The sequence below is a fragment of the Bacillus rossius genome, chromosome 1 (genome assembly GCF_032445375.1).
Source record: "Bacillus rossius redtenbacheri isolate Brsri chromosome 1, Brsri_v3, whole genome shotgun sequence".
NCBI classification, from domain to species: Eukaryota; Metazoa; Arthropoda; class Insecta; order Phasmatodea; family Bacillidae; genus Bacillus; species Bacillus rossius.
Window position 1 is genome coordinate 321,038,309 of NC_086330.1, and position 22,776 is coordinate 321,061,084.

At 34.5% G+C, this 22,776-nt stretch overlaps 1 protein-coding gene across 1 annotated transcript in view; it reads right to left on the bottom strand.

Annotated features, from left to right (window-relative positions):
* Window positions 1-1,152: 1,152 nt before the first annotated feature.
* The window catches only part of LOC134527983 (uncharacterized), an 84,888-nt gene continuing 63,264 nt past the window's right edge, over window positions 1,153-22,776 (bottom strand). The window contains exons 3-4 of the mRNA XM_063361126.1: window positions 10,586-10,845; window positions 1,153-1,295 (exon numbers count right to left, since the gene is read on the bottom strand). Coding sequence (XP_063217196.1) covers window positions 1,153-1,295; window positions 10,586-10,845 — 403 coding nt within the window. The remainder of the gene's footprint in view (window positions 1,296-10,585; window positions 10,846-22,776) is intronic.

Below are 22,776 nucleotides of genomic sequence, written 5' to 3' on the forward strand. Positions count from 1 at the left end.
ATCTTGCTACACATGCGAGAAACTTGATAAAATTAAAATAAGTTGGTTGCGGCATTTGAATGAATGCCTGCGCAGGGACAATGTATCCATTACTAGATTGAGATGCGGTCTTGAAAGTCTTTTGAAAAGTTGCATTAATAACTGTCGCGGAGCAAAGCCGCAGGGAAATCAGGGAAACCGCTTTATAATGGAGGGCAGCTGCAAGAGATCTCTCAAGAGCGCGCAATTACATCAACGCAACGGGCGGAAGACTCGTGAAAAAGGTCGTAAAGGAGATGAAAAACGAGCAGGTGGAAAGGCTATTAACATTATCATTAAGGTTTTATGATCGCGCCTATATAAGTGAGTTTGTTGGTGTAAAAGAGTTACAGAAACGATGGACTGGTAATAGCGACACACACTGGTGGAACTACCACTGTATCGTCTCTATGTTCTGAGGTTTTGGTTGGAGTGAAGTTGTGAAGTTTGGTGCATTTTGCAACTGTGAAACTTTGAACGATGACCAAAAACCTGCTCGCGGATGTCGTAAAATTCAACGAACCCAATGTCCAAGTTGTGTATAGTTCCGGTTATTTTGGTTTCGTTGACCTGATGTAACCGTACTTTGCAAAGGAAGTCTACATGGACAAGCTCTTACTGCTCATGAAACACGAAGACCACGAAATATCCTTTATTAGTGTTGCTCTATGACCTGTTACACTCCTCAGTCATAACAGAGTAAACCCAAGTTATGTTACAACTTTGTTACAATGCACTTTCCTGATGACTGGGGGGCAACTAGAGGATCTTTGGTTTCAGAAGGTAAAATAATGATTTCGTCTAGATATTAGTACCTCTGTTTTTATTTTACTTTTGATTATTTTCACTTTGTCTATTTTATAAATTGATTAACAAAAATTTATATAAATAACATGGATTTATAATCACATTAATAAAAGAATAGGCCGGCCCTTATTAGACAATTAAATAGGTCTATAACATAATTTAAATACAATTCGTAACAATACACTGAGCTTTTAAGTCCTAATGAAAAATTGCTAGCTGTCTGATCTGTTCAACGTCGTGATTCCATGATAGTTCAAAAAGGTTTTTAAAAACTGAAGGGCTGGTGGTTTGAAGTTTGCTGGACGAATTGTAACAGCTGACGGGACGTCAGAGGGCCTTAGTCATCCAGCCCATGGAGACTGATCTGGTCCTTGGAATGTGTCCGGTTCCTGTAAACTGGTACGGTACTTGTACCCTGGTCCGGTACTTGTAATCTGTCCGGTTCTTATAAATGGTCTGGAACTTGGTCCCTGTCAAACAGGGTGATATCTTCCAGGATCTGCCCGGGCGTTTCATGATTTAAAAAAAAAAATTAATTATTTATGATTACTATAACATGACTACTTCTACGAGCTAGATCTATACAGACTGACTAATGCCTAAATACTACCGTTGTGGAAATAATCTTTGTCTAGTTGATCACATCTTAAAAGAAAAATGGAGAGGCATCCTGATGATGTAGATGCGAAGTAATCAGACCAGAATCGCGGCGCGCAGTAAATTTGGGGCGGAAGAGACTCGTAATTAAAATGCGACGTTAAAGAAAGAAAGGGGAGAGGTTTCGGCTTTCGGACCGAAAGGTTCCGAAGGTTACCGAGGGGCTTGTCGAGGAAAGCAGACTTCGATATCTCAAATTTGGTGGTACCAGCCTATGTCAGCGCGACCTACTGAGGTGTGGCTGAACCGAGTAGAGGTCGACTCGCACGAGGCCACTGATAGCTACATGTGGCTTACGGAGTGGACTAGGCAAGCGCTATGGTGGCCGGGGAAGGAACTACTGGGTACTGGTTGCTGCGGGAAATGCCAGAAAGCAGGTGTTTAGCCGGCGTTCAAACTCCCAGGGGAAGTGATTTGCAAAACTACCGCCAGGTGGCATAAACATGTACTTTTTGGGACTGGAGTCGTGGCCTTGAGGTCAGGCCGACCCTGGCTGGGGTTAGTTGCCGGTCAACGCTCTGGGAAGAGTTCCCAGGAAAACTTGGAGAGGTGGGGTGTGTGGGGGCTGCTGATGACAGTGGGAAAGAGGCTCTACAGGACCCGGAGGCGTGACTGTACTTTGGTGAAAATGGCTCTCATCAGGCGAGGTCTTAGAATTAGCCTGTTCTGAGAGCTTGCAGGACATAGCAGTTCTCGTCACAGATCGGAGGCGGGAATAAATGGATACCAATCTGACTTGCAAAGACTCGGCAAAAATCGGATCTGGGGCTGGGAAAAATTGGGGAGGCAGGCCTGGCAAAGATTGAATGGGAGTGTAAAGAAAGAGGAAAAAGTTTAAGTTCTTGCAGCAAAAGAATGACTGGAGACATAATTTAATTTTTTTTAAATTCAATTTTAAAATTGTGCCAGAAATACTAGTTGGCGGCACAGACCTACGATAAACTTATGCTAGTTACCTAAAAGTTTTGTCTTACGAGATACAGTGTTCGGTCAGCTAGTGGGTTTTTAATTTAGAAGTTTGCGTTTATAAATATCTGAGGTCTTTTTATTCGTTAGTAATATGTCTTTATTCTTAATAAAATCTCACACAGTACTTCTACATCGGATTTAAATTATCAGTTTACCCAAAAAAGAAGCAGAAAGTCAGAAACTATTCTATTTTGGCATCAGTAGGGTTTAAACGTCTAAAAGCCGAATTTTGAAAGGAATCTGATCGTAATGCACCTCTAGAACATAATACGAATCCATGTACTGAATTTAAGCTCGATAGGTCTCTTGAGATTTATAGAGTTAATGATTAGTAAGTGATGGGTATTCGGGTTTAATATTTATCGCCAAATTAAATGCCAAGATCAAAGGTTAAAATATTCTTGTCTTGAAAGAGACCTTTATTAATAAACTGAAGTGTGCGCGGCTGCAAGCAACAGATGTGCAGGAGGCCATATGTTTCAAACATGCTGCAAAGTAGTTCATGCAACATGGGTGTGAATGTTCTACACTTGATTCTCAAAAAATAAATGATTTTTGTGTGCATCTATAATCATCGCCGGTACGCCATGCCTGCCATATAATGCATGCCCCCAAGACCTAACAGCATAGTTTCCAAAACTATTTTGCTTCTATTATTTTATATTTTTGCCCAGTACACTCATTACATAGTTATTTTAATCATTCTTAATTATAATATGTATTTATTTTATATTTTGGAAACGTTAAAAGTAGATTTATTTTTCAGTCCTAGCATGAACTGAGAGCATGATTGATATCATATTGTTTACAGATTTGAATTAATAGTCTGTACGCATTCTTTTTTAATCTTTTCAGTTTAATAGAATCATTTAACATATCAAAAATTATATTTTTCTAAAGTTAGGATAGTATGAGGTTTTCAGGGATTTACGGGAAAAAAAGTCTTCATGCTGCTGGTTTATTCAAACTATAAAAACATACTTACTGGTTTCTGTTCGTACTTACTATGTTGGAAATATAAATTAGCCTTTTACGCCATTAAAACATATTAAAATCCTAATTGAGCTGATTTAATTTTTTAGAGTAAAGCATGATTAGATTTTGAATAAAATTGTAATTTTGTGCAAAAACTATGAAAGTAATGAAGTTAGATAATTAAGCATATGGAAATGCAAACTGGATAAACTCTGAGAGTTTTTATTTGGCATAGAGAAAACTACATAACAATCAACCTACATCATTTACTTATGACTTTTTTTTTGCACAGTGGAATTTGTTTGTTACTGATGTCTTGGATTTTGGTAAAACACTATTTTCTGATTCAAACATTAAGTGGATGGTCTTTTTAATTACCGCAATAATGACTTAATATTTAAAAGATTTATATAAAAGGTAAGTAAAATGAAACAATATTATATTGGTTTTTAATAGTTATTTAGAAATTAATATAGTTTTTTAAAATTAAAAATAATCCTGCCACCAAAAATACACAAAAACTACCAAAATTAATTGAAATAAAGAAAGTTTCAATACGCTTTTTTTTCTCTCTTCTCTGCGCACTTGGTAATCCATTGAGTGACTGGGCTATATATATATATATATATATATATATATATTTATATATTGACGTCGACCGGCGCACCGCCCTCCCTAAGCCCGATGTGCCTCACGCCGTCGCCACCCCCCCCCCCCCCCCCCACCTCATCAACCACCACCATCAACTGTTTCAAACCTCCCGCCGCCGCCTGCGTGCGTGCGTGTGTGCGTGTGAGCCTCGGCCCTGCAAGAGGCAGTAGCTTCAGTGCCACATTCACGTAAAAGCTTAATTAAAATAATAAGTAATTGCAATGTAAACCTTTTATTTTCATTTTTTTTTAAATTCCTAAGTGTTGATGTTTTAAGTTTTTAGTTAGTAAGGACGGCGCAGCGCGCCAGGCGGGCAACCCCGGAACTACCCGCAACTACCTTTTTTTTGAACTTTAAAAAATAAATTAAAAATAAGTTAAGTTTGGTAACGATAAATCATTGTGGTCAGTTTTTGCTTAGTGTTTCAGAGGGTTTGTCATGTTAATATGTTACCAGGTGGATACCTGGTAACATAACGGGAACTTGACGCTTCCCGGCGGCCATGATGCTCTGGCCTCGTCAGTCGGCTTCCGTTCGCCGCCCGGGGTAGAAGGCCTGCGCGCATCTCGTCGACTTCAACTTTAGTTTTCACTGATCTGGTAACATCCGTATGTACCGTAATTATTTTTTAAACCTTTTTTTCTTTTCCTCGAGGTCCACCCCGGGAGGTTGGCTCTTTAACGTAATTATTTAAATCCAGTTGGATATTTTATTTCGTCTTAATACGTAACGAACTTTCGAGGCCAGGCCACGAGGTGACCTGGTCAGCCTTTAAGCCGGTGTAATATTCCTGTTGGCATGTTATTTCAGTGTATCAGTTAATAACTCTCTTTTCACGTAATTATACTAATGTAACGTTTAATTTCCTTGTGCCGCTCGACATCAACGAAGAGCTTTCCCTGGACTTCGGTGAGTTTCACTGAGCAGCCGCGTGCGGAATCTTCTGAGTCCCGAGGCGTGTGGGACGCCTCAAGAGCCCACTAGTAGGCCCACTACTGCACAAAGGGGGAGTCGAGCCTAGTCCCCACACGGGTCACGTCACGGCCCCGAGCCGGGTACACGTGCCCCTACACGTGGTGGCGCCCAAGTTACACTGTTTCAGTCTATCCGGAACCACCCCCCGTTTCCCTAACGACAATATATATAAAGATATTTGGACCAACCATCTTAATAAAAAATGATAGTGTATTACTAGCAAAAATATCATTAAAACGAGTGAGCTTATCGTTATTCGTTTCCACAAATATATATTAACAAAAAACGATCCTTTTTTTTTAAAACAGTAATGAGGATACTTACCGAGCAAAATCTTGAATTTTATATTTTATCATGTTGCAGAGAAAAATACAGAAGCTGATCATGAAAATTAATTAATAAAATAACTGAGATAATTTTAATTCTTAAATTATTTTTAAGTACAGTTGCGCAAACACCAAAAAAAAATGTCGCTATTTAATTTTTAATGAAGAACAAATACCATTTCCTTGCCTCGGGAAGTTTTAGGACTTTTTTCCTTCTAAAGTTTTCCATACCGATTCTCTTTTGAATTAGAGAATGTGTTTAAGTCAGAAGAACAATAGAAACTGCGTTTCAACATTCAAATAAATGAACTTACGTGTTAAATTATTTTTAAAGGCAGGAATATAATTTAGTGATTTCATTCTTATGATTGGTAAAATAGTATTTATTTTGTAGTATAATATTAATAACTGTTTAACATGGTAAATACTAAATTAAGTCATATAATTTCCTATAAATATATTTGGGTTTCATAAGTAGGTATTGTAAATACTGTAAGTAAGTATTGGTAAAAATTCATGAGACGAAATTTTATTCCTATTGCTATCATACACCAATTTATAAACTTCTGTTTTATCAAATAGCAATAGATAGCGAGACATTAATGGACACACTTTACAAAGGGTCTTGATTTATTTTGGGTGAGTTAGATAAAAATATTTTCATTTATAAAGAGAACTTCCCGAAACAAAATATAATGTAGAGATTAATACTATATTGGGAAATTTTGGCTTCCTAACTAAATTAATTTATGACATCAGAAAAATTAATTAAATATTCTCGAATAGCAATTGAAATTTTTACTGTATATTAAAATACATTATAAGAGAAGAGAGAATGAGTTCTGTCATCACAGACTGGTTAAGCAATTTAATTACAAACAGATAATGTCTCGGATTCCAAAGTGAAAGTTAGAATGCTCTCTTGGGACTTCAATCCGACCTCCAAACCAGTAATTAACTTGTGACGTATTCTCTCCTGCAATCGAGTAGCTGCATAACTCTATCGCTCTCTCTCTCTCACTCTATTTCTCGGTAGAAGTGTCTTCTTTGAAGCGAGGCCAGTCTAGAAAAGCGAACGAACAAAGTAAGTCTTCGCAAAAAAGTACCAAATGAGAAAGGTTGTTCCCTACTTGGCAATTTACGCGCATTCAATCATTGCCAAAGGGTGGTGCGCGAAATAATAATAAAAGAAAAGTGTCGCAATAAAGCGTTTCGTGCGCACCGAGACGTGAGATGTAAAAAAAAAATTGTGATTGGGAGGGGAAACCTCTTTGTACTGTGCGGAATTGGATTTAGTTTTACCTCTCGAACGCAACCAACTCCTTTACCGACCCTTACCACCCCTCTTATATCACCCCCCTACTTTTCCCACAAGCCCGTGCACACACCAACACACACGAACCTTTCTCGCGCGCTGATTGATTCCTAACCTGATTGGCACGCGACTCTTAAAGGTTCGGCGAAACGTGGAAGAGCCGTGAAGGAAAAAGAAGCTAAAAAAAAAGAAGAAAAAGAAGAAATTGAGTTTGTCGCAAGAAGCGTCGTGATGCTGGGAGTCGAATGAAGTCTGTATTCAGGGTTGTCTTCGAGAGTGTGCTGGAGGGCATTCGTTCCCACACACTCTCATTGAGTCAAGTACTGCCAATCGCAACAAAAAAATAAAATATAATTTTGTGTTATATTTGTGTTTGCGTCTTAATTATGAAGATACTTTATTGCATTAAAAAAATACAGTACAATATGAAGTGAAGTATTTGGCGAAAGTGTTATATGTAATTAGGGACATTTAAATCAATGTTAGTAGAATTTTTTTTACAACAAAGTAATTATAACATTAGTTTTTTCTAAAATTTGGAGTGTAAATGTTTTATTTGATGTCATGTATTTTACTTAATTTTTCACGTTGAAAATTTACTGTCAGAGTCGTATTTAATTGTGAGAATTTTCTTTCTAATTAATTACTAAATTATAATCATAGCAGTTAATTTGAGATATGATTACAACTTAAATGCAGTTATCTAAATATTATTTTCTTGTGGTGCATCTCAAAGAGAGACAGATAATCAAAATTTACACTCAAAACTTCCTACATTCGCCATTGCTTGCTTTCGATATTATTTTGAAACTTATAGCTCACTATCAGTAACTGCCACTTCTAAACATTTCATCTTACCAGAACCGATAAATCTTAGTTATGTGAATGCACTTACATTGGAGACGTGCTGTCAAAACATCCAATAGTTAAAAAAAGAAAAAAAAAGTTTGTTTAGGGTAAAATATATTCTGGTAAAACTTTTGTAGTGCACTAAATAAATTTGTTTACACACAGATACATTTAATGAATTATTAAATTTATTACTCAGCAAAAGTCCTCTCAATTTAAGATAGTATGGCGAAAATGATAACGAGTTAAAAATTTGCAACATAAAGATTTTCCTTTCGTTTATATTTGTTGTCACGTGACCAAGAAACAATTAGTTGTGTCCACACTGTAAACATATCTCGAAACTTTTATGACATGACAGTTTTCTAATCTACGACTTTTTTTTATCGATTTATAAAATCAAATGGCCAAAAAGACTGGCCCGTGATTTCAGCATCAAAATTAAATTATTCACTAAATTGTACAGAAAACTCTAAAGAAGCTAAGGTCATTAAATAATTGGACTTTACGTTTTCACTCTGAACAAATAAAACGTTGAAAATTTTTTTTAACATAAAAACGAGTTCAGATATGAAAATATGTTCCAAGCTTTAAATTTGAAGTATAGTATTAAAATAGGGTATAGCACGGAGGAGAGAGTGCTTTCAGGGTAAAATTATAAATAGTTATTAAATAAAAAAGTTTAAATTATGTTAAAAATCTTAATACGTGCTTTTAGGAAAAGCTCTCTCTTCTCTTGTGGAAGTTGTGTGATTTTTCTTTCTTAGCCTCTAACTTCTCGTACTGCCTCTATTTACAAGCGTTAAGACCGCATCTGGCTACAGGCATTGCTAGGCGCTAACTCTGATGAATGCTTGCGTGTTTTTTTTCTGAGGAATTACCCGTACAGTACCCGTACAAACGCAACTCGTCGGGAAAATAAACAATCTAATTTCCTCAAAGCTTTTGTTACAGCCCATTTTGCAGACAATGGTTAAGTTGAAATCATAACACCGTAAAATATTTGAACACATAACAAGTGTAAGTGATAAATCATTGGTATTATTTGTTTAAATACTAAATGTTAGCAATATTACTGTATGATCGTAGCGTTCGTTTAAGAAACAAGAAAGTTATTTTAGTTTTATGAGAAACAGAAGTATAAATAATGAAACAATAAATACTTAACAGACAACGCTTCTCACTAAACGAAATATTAAGTATTAAGTATTTTTCACAAGAATTCTAATGCTTTTTTCCCCAAAAAATAAAGATTATTTTTATAGTCAAGCTATTCATTTTCGCAAATGTCAGCAAATGCTTCCTCCCACCCTATTTTTGTTTTGCAATATAACAATCAATAGCAATATTTATTAAATATATTTTATTATGTAAAAATATGTTTTAATAAAAAAATTTAGTTTTAAGCTTTACAAAAAAGTTCCTTAACCCAATCCAGTGTCAAAGTAAAAAATTATATCATATATATAATTATAAAAATACAAACAAATGGTTTTTTATTAAATATATAAATAAAATCCGTTAAAGTTATAAAAGTTGTGATCCAGGGTTCAACTGTAATAAGTATAAAAAATAATGCTAATTCGTTTGTGTGCTTTTTAAAGTTCATGCCAACGATCACACAGCCCAATCTCACTATGCTTTTATGTAGTTGGCCAAACGGGTGGTCTAAGTCGTAACGAGTGTGTCTGAAGAATGCGTAAAACGTGGCTAGTATTGGTAATGACTGAGGTAATTTGTTAGTGGGACGGTCGACTATTAAGGAGTTGCTCATTGTAGGAATGATCAGTGTTCAATAACCATTATTCATTTATAATCTCTCTTAGAGTTGCACCAAGGACCTCAATTTTAATAACTTCTTATGATATTACTAAATCCCAAAGATTTTTATTTATATATTTTTAACATTGAATTTAAAAAAAAACTTTACACTTGACAATGAATAAATGATTCATATATATTATACACCAATGGTTTTTGCAAATAAAATTTTAAGCATGAAGTTATTTTCTTGTAGCAAAATAATGATATTTTTCGGTTATAAATTCACGTGCAAAATTCTTTACACTAGATTTCCCCTTAAAAGCCTTCTACATGTTTGAGTCGTATTCAGGCACACCTGTATGAACCAGCGGACCCACAGTGGTGTTTGACTTCGTCATCCGGCGGAGGTATACCGAGGAATAGGTTTCAAGCAGGGCCACCAAAATGTTTTAAATAAAGGTGTGCGGAATGTGTTCAACTCCGCATCCACACCGTCCTCTGTATCCTGAGTATACCTAAGATATTGATGAAAGTCCGCATGTCTGTGCGCAGGGTTTTACCTGGGCTCAAATCTACGCAGTTTTAGTCTATGTCTGAGATAGGAGAGTCATTCATGGCTTCACTCGCAGCCATGGCTGGCAAATCCCCGCACAAAGCACACGGCGCATGCGACCCTCTCCCCGCGTGGCTGATCCCACCATGTCTAGGCGCACAGGAAAAAAAATTCTGTACTTTCACCAAAGATTCCTTTGGAAACCAGTTGCCAAGAAATAGTTTTTAATACTACAAGACAGACGTAACTTTGAACAACACATGGCTATAGTTATTATGCATATATGAAATAGGATTTTCTTACTAAAATTGGCGCATTGTTTTATATTTTTATTTGCGTTTCATTTAAGCACAACATAGAAAAGACAATGAAATATTCAAAAATTTGACTTTATTTTAACGCATCATGCTTATCATGTGCGCAGTTAATACTGGAAATATATTCAGGGAACGCTTCACAAATAACTTAAAACTTTTTCATGTACTGGGGCAACTCAAAGCATAAATGCCAGGGTAAGAATCCGAACTCAGCGAGCAATATTTTGTAATGGTACGGTTGTTTTCATGCAAATGCATAAATTCACGGCAGTGTACAAAGCATCCGTGTTTATTGCAAAATATTTCTGTTTCATATACAAAAAAATGAATTACAGTGCAACATGACTAGGCGTATAAGCAGTTAGGTTTAGTTGGGATGGGAAAAATTAAGGCAAGTAAAAGGGCGAACTGAGCGGGGGAACAGCGAGGTTTTCATTGCGTGAGCGACGATCAATCTCCGCCGGTCGCACGTCGCTTGCAAGACGGATGGCGAGCAGTGCGTCGGCGCCGATGACGGACGAGGAAGTATACTCGTCCGCCGCTCTTTGTCCGTCGCGCGGTATGCCCTGAAGGCCCACCCGGGCCCACCCGGGCACACACACGGCGAGCACAGCTTCAGAAGAAAGTACCACACGATTTGCAAAACTGCTCAACACATCCGAGTAGTGCCTGTTCACGGAAAACCATTTAACAATACACTGAGAGCTCACGAACAGTTATATTTTCGCACATCTTTTTAAATTTTAATTTTTATGAGAGTGAAATAAAAAAAACACTTGTTTTTAAAATAATTTTTAGACATGAATCATTCTGTATGTATTCTTAAAAGCTATCTTTATTAAGGACTTGCGTTACACATTTATCTTAATTTCTCTACCTTGGTCTATATCATGGTCACTGCTCAAATCTCATAATTGCCCTACGCAAAACTTAAAGACTCCGCGCAATTTCAGAGCCTGAAACTAGAAGATGGTGGGGGAAAAGCAACTTACTGGAAAAATACTATAATGACAAAATTACTCCTGGCCTCCTCGGAACAGAGGGAAAAGTGCCATAATGGAAAACTAACATAAGGCAAAAGTACTAGGGAAATTCTACCATAGTTTTTTTTTTTACATATCCTGGTTATAATAACACAGTGCTACTTTATATAACACATTTTTGGAAACATTTGTTTTGTCTCGCTCGCGATCTGTTAAATTCATATAAACTGGAACTACAGAAAGTTGCCGTTAGAAGTGTAATCTGTAAACTTTTACGTTTATCAAAGAAACTGCTGGGGTTGACGGCGCTACCTACCGACGTATCCTATAAAATACTCTGAGAGCGATGTCGTTGTACTCATTCTATGGAGTGTGAGGCCGGTCCCATGGTGTCCAGAACACTCACTGCTAGAACCAACTATTTTACCAAATCACAAGGTAAACACTTGCTTGCCTAGATGGGGCCTAACCTGCATATTAAATGAAAATCAGAATAAATAATCTACATGCTGAAAACTTCATAAGATGTCTCATCATTAAAAATTCAAAACAAGTAAATTTTACTAAATTTATTTAAGTGTAAATATCAAACAAATATAGGAAAAAACAAATTTTCCGTAAACAATACAAAAATAATCAATCTGATCTCATAATTTTTCAGGTAAAATGAAGTTGATATATATTTTGTTTTTAATCACACGAAATTATCTCAAAGATATTCTAAGCTGTTAAATATATTTCAAGTTACTTTATAGCAAATGTTTTTGAGCGATAAGTTCTTAAATTTCTGAAAAATAAGACAATATAAAATTACAACTAATTTCAAGGCTCTGAAGATTTAAGATACTTTTACTACTATGAAACAAATATGGCCACCAAGTAAACAGCACAGAAGATGCAGAAAGTGCACAAAAGTGCAGAAAGTGCAAACAAGTGCAGAGTATTATGAGCAACCAAAAAAATCTAACATTTACTTTACTTTACCAGGTGCATCACACACAAAAGACCAAGAAAAAAGATGTATAACATTAGTGACATTTAAAAGTAACCTTGTAGGTAGACATTCAGACTTAGAAAAATTACTCGCCGTTAAAGAAAATAACAAACACTAAAATTATACTTAGCTCTCCAATAACCTCCCTACTCTCGTGGCCCCCCTTCTCTTTCTGATGTCAATGTTTCATGGTGGCGTCGTCTTAATGGTCCTTGCTGCTCCATCCTGAACTACCAAAATCTCCGACTATTTATACCCAAATTCCTCTCTCTCTCTCCCTCCTATTGCCTCTCAAACTCTCTAGGATGAAATAGAAAGTCTGGGACAGTTACAGAAAGTTCTAGAAGGTTCTTCACTGTAGTCCAAACAATCAAAACACAGGTGAGTCTTCCGGTTGTATTCTTCTTCTTGCTAAGATATCAGTTGGTACCCTTGAGTTTGAAGCTGATATGGAAGGAATCCTCATGATTTTGCTTGAAGGATACTGTCTTAAAGAGCATACAGCAGTAGCCTATCCATGGCTTGTGATGTCAAAATATGATTCCTTATTGTAAACAGGTAAGGTTATGTTTCTCTCGTGTACCTAAATGTTTTTAATGTAGAAAATTAACACGAAACGTCTCGTCACCAATACACACGGTAACAAGTGTATTAGAAATTATGATAGAATTCCCCTTCGTCATTTTCACTTACAGTAGTTTTCCATTTTGTTACTTTTTCCCCTGTTTGGGGATGCCAGGGGAAATTATTTCATTATGGTAGTTATCCATTATGGTACTTTCCCGCACCTCAGCTAGAAGTACCACGATCTTCATACTTATCATCCAGCATCACTAACACAAATAATCCCTGGCTGTGCGAACTCATTAACGCCTAGTCTCACACGCCATGTGGTTATTATTTATTGCTTCTTATCATTATTACTTGAGTTTTTTTCCTGTAAAGTTACATTCATGGCACTATTGAGTATTATGTTTCGTCTGAAGTCTTCTCATAAGATGTTAACTTAAGATTATCTAATGGCGGTAAATACCACGCAATCGTTCAAAATTATGACCACTTGCTTGACCTTTCACATATTAAAAATAAATTTTATTAAATAGCTATTCAAACAATTTTTTGAGACAACAGTGAATTCAAGAGAACTATCGGAACAAATAAGCAGGAAAATCCCTTTGTTAATATAAATGACGAGAAAATGGAGATTCAACTTGGTGTGAGAGACCAGGCCTTATAATGGAAGGATATGATTATAACGACCCCATTTTAATTTCAATAATATTAAGGCCATACCGATTTTCTGTTGTTCGGTTTTATGAATTTGGTTTCTTTGAAGCCTGGAACACCTGAAGTCAAAAGTGACTGTCTGCTACATATAAATTCTCTTGTGAAGTCACTGGAGTTTAGAATTGAGTCGAACTTTGTGAATTACTGCAACTAAAATAATACTGTCAACTGATATCCCGTCCCAAACTTCTGTTAAAAAAAAAAGACGTCTTTGGATCTTGTTTTCAAATTTTATGAACAAAACCTAAAATAGTTTAAAAGATTTGATTCTTCCCTTTGACAACGGCCATACCTTTCAATTATGATTTGAGATCTCTGCTCTGGAGACGTATATTTCACTATGAATATTATTGTAAAACAGCCACGAAATTTTGTTTGTATTTTAACTGTAAACAACAAGTGGTTTGTCTTATTTTATAATGTAGGTAATTATTTTACACTTACGATTAGCGTAGAATGTGTATTTTTTTCATAGACACTGTATGTATTAGGATATATTTGTAATTTTTTAAAATCACTTTGTGATAGTGTTTACAAAAATGTGACTCCTTAAAAGTCTTAAATAAACTTTTACTTCAAATCAGTTCACTGGTCATTTTGAATTTTACGTTCCAGTGTATTGTGTAAATTATAAACATAATGGTTTTCAATAAATAAATGTTTAATTTAAGTTTCACATCTCATCGACAGTAAGGTTATTAAAGAGATGAAACCATACACCCACAGTAAGCACCAAAGAATTTGGGGAATAAATTCGCCATGATTTAACACAAGAAACACTCCTGGGAGCCTGAAGTTATTTTGGGAAAATATATAAACCTAAATTTAATTATAAATGCAACAACTACCTGGATCCTCTAATATAATATTTCAATGTTTTTCCAATGCAACAAAATAAAGTCGAAATTATTAATAAAATTATTGATGAATGAGTTACTTCAAATAAGCCTTTTTAATATTTAGGGCATATGTTTTGTTGGAAAATTGGTATTATTTAATGTAAATCTGAATTGATACATAATTTAATTTGTATGAACCATACTTGCTATATAATATCTTGGAAGAGAAATAAATAAAAGAGATAGTATCAAATTCCTTTAAAAATGATTATTTTTCTCAAAAGTAAGCGGAATATCTATATATATATATATTTGTTTTCAATTTATTCAATAGATTTAGACTACAAGTAACGTTCAACATTTTTATTTTTTATTTTTGTGACCGGCATTTCTACAACTATCAAACTTTTTAAAAAAGGCATGAATTCAAGTAGCCAAAAAAGTTTTGATTTTATATCTGCTGTAAAAATTTTATGTCTGAATATTAATTACGCTACATAACAAAAAGTAAAATAGCTGAGTGTATTAAAATATGAGTTGAAACCTCTCAATGCATACTTATTATAGTGAGTTTCTAATCCCATTATAAATTATTTTTGAATTATTTCTCGTTTTAATTTTCTTTATGTGTCAACGTGTTAGCTCTCGGTTAGCATTTGGTAGAAATAGTTTTGTGTAAATGGAAAGGAAGTCAGTGAAAGGAAATGTGATACAAAGATGGTGAAACGACAAGTAGCAACATGAACACGTTTATAATCACTTTCGTAAACATTAGTGTACGTACCAAACATTAGTGTACACATACTGGTGTGCCAAATGAAACTTTATGATAGTGAAATTACCCTGGTATATACTTGCTAAAATAAAATAGTCATACTCGAAAATAAGGTCCAATTCTGTGGTTTAGATTTTTTTTTCCAAGTTTTTCGCTTTTATAGGCGCTGTTTCTAATAGTTCGAAATTGTTCGTGCGTTTTTGTGTTGCCATCTGAGATTGACGATGGCAATCATAGTTTACGATTCAGACAACGGTTTCTAACGGCGGGTGGATGAAGTATGTACTTGAAAAACGTATATTTATCATTCTTGGCCTTGAACAGCGCGACGCAAAGCCATGTGGTTTTTCTAAGGCCGGGTTTATAAACTACGCAAGGAACGCAATAACGCAAGTAACGCATATTGTATTTATTTACCACATGAGAACACAGGAATTTGTTCTTTATTGAGGTTAGTTGTTTACACGTCACTGGCGAGTACTGAAACACTCGCTCATATTTTTTTCTCATAAAAATACATGTATTAGTACTGGAAGTCATATCAAAAATTTACCATACACGCAGTATTTTAAACATAATTTTAATGAAAATTTACATTCTAGTTTTGATTACAGTTGCACATAAAATTAAATAAACAGTAAAATTAATAACACAAAGCAAATACTTTGAGGGTGCTATAAAATACATATTTTGTTATGTTAACTGGCTAAATTATTATTTTTAATTTTTTTCAGTTAATGTATTTTTATGTAGTTCTGCAATTAATTTCTCATTCCTTGCTGAAAAATTACAGAAATACCTGCTCATCTTAAACCTCAATCAGCTAGTATCTTAGTCAGTAGCTCAGTGTGTGAATAAATTAAGCATGGGTTTGCAAAGTGTACTGTAGTATGTCTGTGAATAAGGACTTATTTGCACCTTAAATTGGCTCGCTTAGTACGACAACGTAGCTCACCTGACGAAATTCGCTATTCAATTCCCTGTCACTCTGTCAAACATTCCAAATAAAGTTTGTCATTATTTTCGTGGGTCACTGAAACCTTTCGATGTCACCGAAACTTCACGATCTAATCCATGATTGTTTGACGAGTTAGATATCTTGAGTTTTCATAAAATATTTAGATTTACTCGACTAGTTCTAAAAAACGTTCGATGAGTGATTGTAAAAATCTTAATATTTTCTTATCCAGCTCTCTGCTGGATTATTTTAACTAAAAAAAATGTATCCTCTAGATTAGTTCATTGATGTTACATAAAATTTGGATATTTGCCATTCATTAGTGTTTGAATGTAACATTTTACATCGCATGATTATGAGTGGTTTTTCGAGTTTATGTATTTACTTTAGTGTCCATTACTACAAGTTTTTCTGTGAAAACCAGCGTTTACTGGCATTGCGTATGTCCATGGTTTTAAGTTAAATCAATCTTCCACAATGAAAAAATAATTTTTAGACCTTACCTTAGTCAATTAATACACTTCTATAGTGCTATCAGGTTTAAAACGTTTTTGAAGTAATCTGTTCGTGTTTCGTCCGAAATTACCTTTCAAACATTGTTGTCGAATGCAGTTGGATATGAATATTTGACAGCAGTGTGAAAGGGGTTTTAGCGACAGGGTTTGTTCGCTAACACGTTTTTCGCGAGATGAGAAAGCTGGCTCGCTCTGGCTCGCGCGAAGTTACGTGGAGGGAGAAGGGGGGGGGGGGGGAGGTGTGTAAGGGCGTAAGGTGAGGAACGTAAATTGAAGCCGTTCCGACACCCCGCGGCTACTCGATGGTAAACGACATCCAGTAGAACAGCGTATGGCAGCGCCGCATCACGTTCTACCCAAGATTGCCGTCACTTATGGAGGGTGGGCTCCTAAATATTACATTAATTTTTATAATATTTTGGATTTTCTCCCTTGACTTCAATCAGTTTTGTAAAAAAAAAATATCTTATAATTTTTAAAATAATTTTTCATTATTATTTTTCTAATTTTGCTTGAACATGAATTAATGCGAAATATGTTGAATAAACGATTACTAAATAAATTAAACTTTTTCTAATGAAATAGTTATATGAACCTAATGAAAATTAGAAAAGCATCCCATGAACGAACCCGCAGACACTTGGTTACGTAGGTCCCTGTGGCGACTTCTCCTCCAGAAGAAGCTACACACAGCCGCAGAAGCATGGTGTCAGTCCTTGCTCACGGCCTGGCCGCGACCACTGTTTAGCAGCGGTGATCTGAATATACGGTCAACGGTATGCTTCCTTAAATAATTTAAATGCCTCAAAAGTAGTATACAAATGTATTTATTACCTGTTACTGCTGCTCGTGCGTGGTGTCGATGGCGGTGTCTGCCATATTTTTATGTGACGTCACTGTCGCCATATTGAGTGACCTTGACATTCTTAATTTGCCCAAAATTTGCGAAAATTGACTCAAAATTCGCCAAAATGGAAACCAAAATGCGTCAAAATGACCCAAAGTGACGAGTTTTTTTAGATACATTTTTTTAAAATAAAAATTCAATAATTTTCAATTTCTAAGGAAAAAATCCTATTAAAAATGTTAAAATAACAATTTATATATTCCTCAAAGTGTTTTTTTTTGCTTTAAAAGATATAAATTTCTCCAACTAGGCTTCAATTCCCCATTTATCAGCCTTCAATATGTATCTGGAAGGATCGTTTACCTTGACCAAGATCAAAATTTCTCCAACTAGGCTTCAATTCCCCATTTATCAGCCTCCAATATGTATCTGGAAGGATCGTTTACCTTGACCAAGATCTATATTTCTCCAACTAGGCTTCAATTCCCCATTTATCAGCCTCCAATATGTATCTGGAAGGATCGTTTACCTTGACCATGACCCCAGCCGCTATCTTGAGTTATGACATAATGCCCGCCATTTCGTTTTATAGAACTTTCTGCCATAATCAATTCCGTTATAAGTATTAAATTTAAGACATCACGTCCACTATTTTAGATTTTAGAACTTTCCGACATGTTGAATTCACCATTTTTAATTATAACGCCATGTCCGGCATAATAAAAATCTTTACCATCCAAAAAATTGGAAAAATTAAAATTTATTAAAAAAATTCATTATAATTTGAATAAAAAATATGTGTGAGTGATAAGTAAACATCTAAACTAGTTAACGAGCAAATACATGTGTTTTCATGCTGTATATAAACTTACAATACGAAACAAGGACACGAAATTTAACGTATGTTTCTTAAATTAATGCCGAACGTGATAAATATAAGAAAAATGGTGTTTTTAACTACAATTATTGACGCCAATCACACGTAGTTGGCACACCCGCCTCTACAATTTGCTGTCAGAGCAGCTACGTCTACTATAGACTCATTCGATATACAGGACGAAAGGTTCAACTATTAAAAAAAGACTCCGATAAAAGCGAAATAGTCTTGTAAGATACTAAACCCGGCTTTGGACCAGATTTCGGCAAAGAATTTTATTAAAATACTCCCCAACTTGTTTTAATTCATTTAAAAGTTAATCATTTCTATAACGTGTCTCTTTGGCTCAATGAACTTTGGTTAGCGCCATCCGCTACATAGGGCAGCACCGTGGTTACAATTTCCGTTCCATGCGACTTCCGTTACATTCACGAATTTACACCTGCCAAATGCCATACACAGAGAGCTAAGTTATTAATCAGAAATGTAAGACATTAAAAAATATCATAACTATTTACTGTCCTACAATTTATACCATTTGAATTTAATTATGGGTCGTTGTAAATATTCCCTCTTTCAAACCTTCGCTGTTATAATCTGAAAATAATTAAAAAAAAAAATGGTTTGAGCTGCACTTCATTGTAATCAGCCATTAGCCAATTATAAACGAAATAAGTTTTTGAATTTCAATTATTTCTTCAGCATAAATATCTCTTCCAATAAGATTCGCGATTGATGGGAGCAGTAAGAATGTTTGTTTCGGAGTGCACCCTGCCACTGAGAGGTCTGTACGACACGAGGAACTGGAATGTAACCTGAGGAGAGCTGTTACGAGCCCACTTGGGGCTCTCCGCCGAAGGGAAAGAAATACCTCTAAGAGAGATGACCAGTTTGATGAGAATTCCGAGGACAGAGTGTTTTTTTCTCTCTCAGTGGTTGTAACCCTGGAAGTTCACAGCTGGCGTGAGCTTAAATATGTTCCCGAAGGAAACAGAAAGTTCGCGTGAATTAATTTTTCATTGACTTTTGGCAGTTATAAACTTCAGGTTATTCGGCCGCACATCATATCATCCGTCATCCTTTTCTTTGTCTTAGCCAACCTTCACGTATGACCAAATATTTCTAATACAGTAGTTGCGGTACTCGTCGTGTGAGGGTTCGACTTCCATTTCTCGCAAAGAGTTCTGAGGCATTCTGCTTTGTTTATCAATATCGCTAAGAATATCCGCAATATCATCAGAACATAGTGGTGTAAAAAATAATATACGCGATTTATAGCTTTCTTTGTGAAAACTAAAACCAAATGATAGTGCAAACATAAGTTCATTGAAATTTTAAACAAAGGCGGTGGGATTATTCCTACGGCTATAACTCTTGTGGTCCGTGTCACGGTGCGTAGTTTTGGATATTTATTTTTATGGTTATTTCATAATGAAGTGTGCTTTTAAACTGGAAGGAATGTGCTAGATATTTTTACCCTATTAAATATACCTCTATTTCAAAGTTCTCGAAAATCTGTTTAATAGTAAAGAAGTTGTTCAGTTACAAACATTAATAACATTTACACTTATATTAAAGTATAATGATTTTCCGAGCAATGTTTAGGTCACTATTTAGGGTATTAATACCTAGGAAGTCAACTATTAAAACATTTTTAATAAACTGTAAAATAATAGAAGTACAAAAAATGTATTTGTTATCTTTCTAGTTGGATATCCACCATATTGAATCTGTAAGTACTCAGTGATTAAGTTAGAGAGAGAATATGATAAGAAAAATCAAAAGAGCACAATAAACAACCCATATACATCAGGGACATTGCTGGTGTTTGTGCTTGTTCCTGCAAATATGTACCAGCAAACAGAGGAAACACCATGACATGTACTCAGTTTACAGAATATAAAGATTTTCTGTACGCTTTAACACTTTTATATACAGTTTAAAATCTACAAGTTAGAGCTATGAACCGATCACACAAATCAGCTGAAATACTTAAGTTTTAGTTTATAATGAACTAAAATATAAAATATCTTTTATAAATGAAAAACAAGAATTTACTAGAGAGTAAAATTAATTGAAACCTTAGGATAATTGGAATTCATGTTAAATAAAATATATTGGTAAGTTTCTTAGTCAAGCTGGAACAATATTATTCATTTATGAGTATATAAATGACAATAATTACAAGTGTGTGTTATGTTTCGGGCTGATTACATTTTAAGTTAGGTATAATACACTAAGGTTATATTTTCATGCTTTATTTTTTTTATTTATATCAAAATAGTAGGTTGATTTAAAAGAAATACTACATAATGTAGCCGTTACCATGGTGCGCTTTCCTACAATAAATTGTTATATAGTTTTTCGTTTCATGGTCCATAAACTCCAAAACCATTGTCAACTCAAATGTATATATATATATATATATATATATATATATATATATATCACTTCCAAACGGATACATAAAATCAAATAGTGGAAAATCTCGGTCGAGTTCGTTAATGGGCAATATCTGACCAAAGGAGTAGAAAGGGGGAAGATTTTTTGAAAAACATAAAAATCGCTGTAACTCCCATAATATGGACAATATCACATACGTTTGAACATATTATAACTCGTAGGAGTAATACAAAAATCTTTTGTCTGAATAAATTTTTTATACGACCAACCATAACTGTAAAGTGTAAGGGTTGGCGGAGAAAAAATAATAAAAACTTCCTTCGTAGGCACAACATTGAATTAATTAGGATATTTTGTAAACCTAATCATTTTTATCTAAAACGTTTGCCTGAAACAATTTTTGATTAGACGATCCACTGCTGCAAGGGGTTGAAAAAAATGAGGGTAGAATTAAAACAAAAAACCTTTCTTAATCGATTCACTATCAAATCCGTTCAGATTGTTTGTAAATCTTATAACTGTTACCTAAAACTTTTGTCTGAAACAATTTTTTTATAATACATAACATTACTTCAAGGGGTGAAGATAACAAAAGTAAAACGACAAAAATAATTACTTTTTTGAATAGATATACTATTGAATCCATTATAATTTATTGTAAAACTCCTAAGCTTTATCTAAAACCTTTGGATGAAATATTTTTTTATGAAACGAACTATTAGCGTAAAAACAGTGGTTGAAATAAAAAAAAACAAAAAAACAATTAAAACTTTCTCAGTAGCAAATTCGTTGGAATTTATTAGTTTCTATACTAATGTGACCTTAAACCTTTGTCCAAAAAAATTTATACGATCACGTATTAGTGTAAAGGATAAAAAATAGTTTTTGAAGATCCAACATAGTTGCATAACTATCTTAGTAGGCATAATATAAAATTCGTTAAGACATTAAATGCTGAATGCTTTTAGTTAAAAACATTTTCGCTGCATGGAATATGAGAAAATGTTAAATCGATTTTTTTTATTTATGGCGAACATATGGGATGTTACATAGGCTACATTAAGTTCTAAAAATGTTCCGGGAGTTTATAAAAGTTTCCAAAATATTTCCAGAAGAAATAGGTACTTCAAAATCTACCTACGCCTGTAGGATGTGCCGAAAGAGATGTTTTGATATTTTTTTCAGTCATATAAGGTTGCTAATAGTTGCGGATTACTGAAAAAGTTGTTACTTGAACATTATGAATATTTTAACGATGTATTTTTTACAAGACTTTCTAATATCACTCAACTAATAAATTAACAAATATTATTTAAAAATAATATTATAAATAGAATTTATGAAATATGTAGTGCTCAAAAATGTTTAAAACATTCACCCTTTTAAAATAAAAAATGACAAACGTGTCTGCATATTATAGGACAGAGAAGTATAATATTTCAAAGTGAGAAATTTCATGTTTTTGAAACCAGCGCAGTGATTAAAAGATATTTCATGAGAAGTATTATTAAACATTCAGTAAAGGCGTCTTCAATCTAAGTACATTAAAATAAATGGAATACCAAGTATATTTTGTTTTTACTTAAAAACATAGTGAAATTATTACACTTATGTTTAAATAACATCCTAAACCAAGTTTATTATTTACAAAAAAAAATTGAGAGGAAAGAAAAGCTGAAAATGACAGCTGTGAAATATGTATGATAATGCAAGGTTTTATTTCTCCAAATAGAACCACAAACAGTTTACAAACTTTGTAAGCTGAGACTCGAAGTGCTGTGTATAAATTTTGATTGAAATTAATTTTTTTCAATTAGTTTCACAACCTTATGAAAGCTTTTCCAATGTTAACATTGGAACTACTGCCAATGCAGTACCACAGTTACTCTCAACTGGTAGTCCGTGGGGAATACCAAGTTATCTTATCGCTGTTGTTCACATACAGTGCCCACAAAAATAAGTCTATCTTATCTGGAACAGACAGCACATAAAAAATTATGTCCAGTCAAGCGGAGGCTGCATGTTTGCTAATCATGCGCCCTATCCAAGCATCAGGAGATAACAGCTGATAACGTGCAGGAGACATATGGCACTAACGTCGAGACATTAAGTGATTCAGATA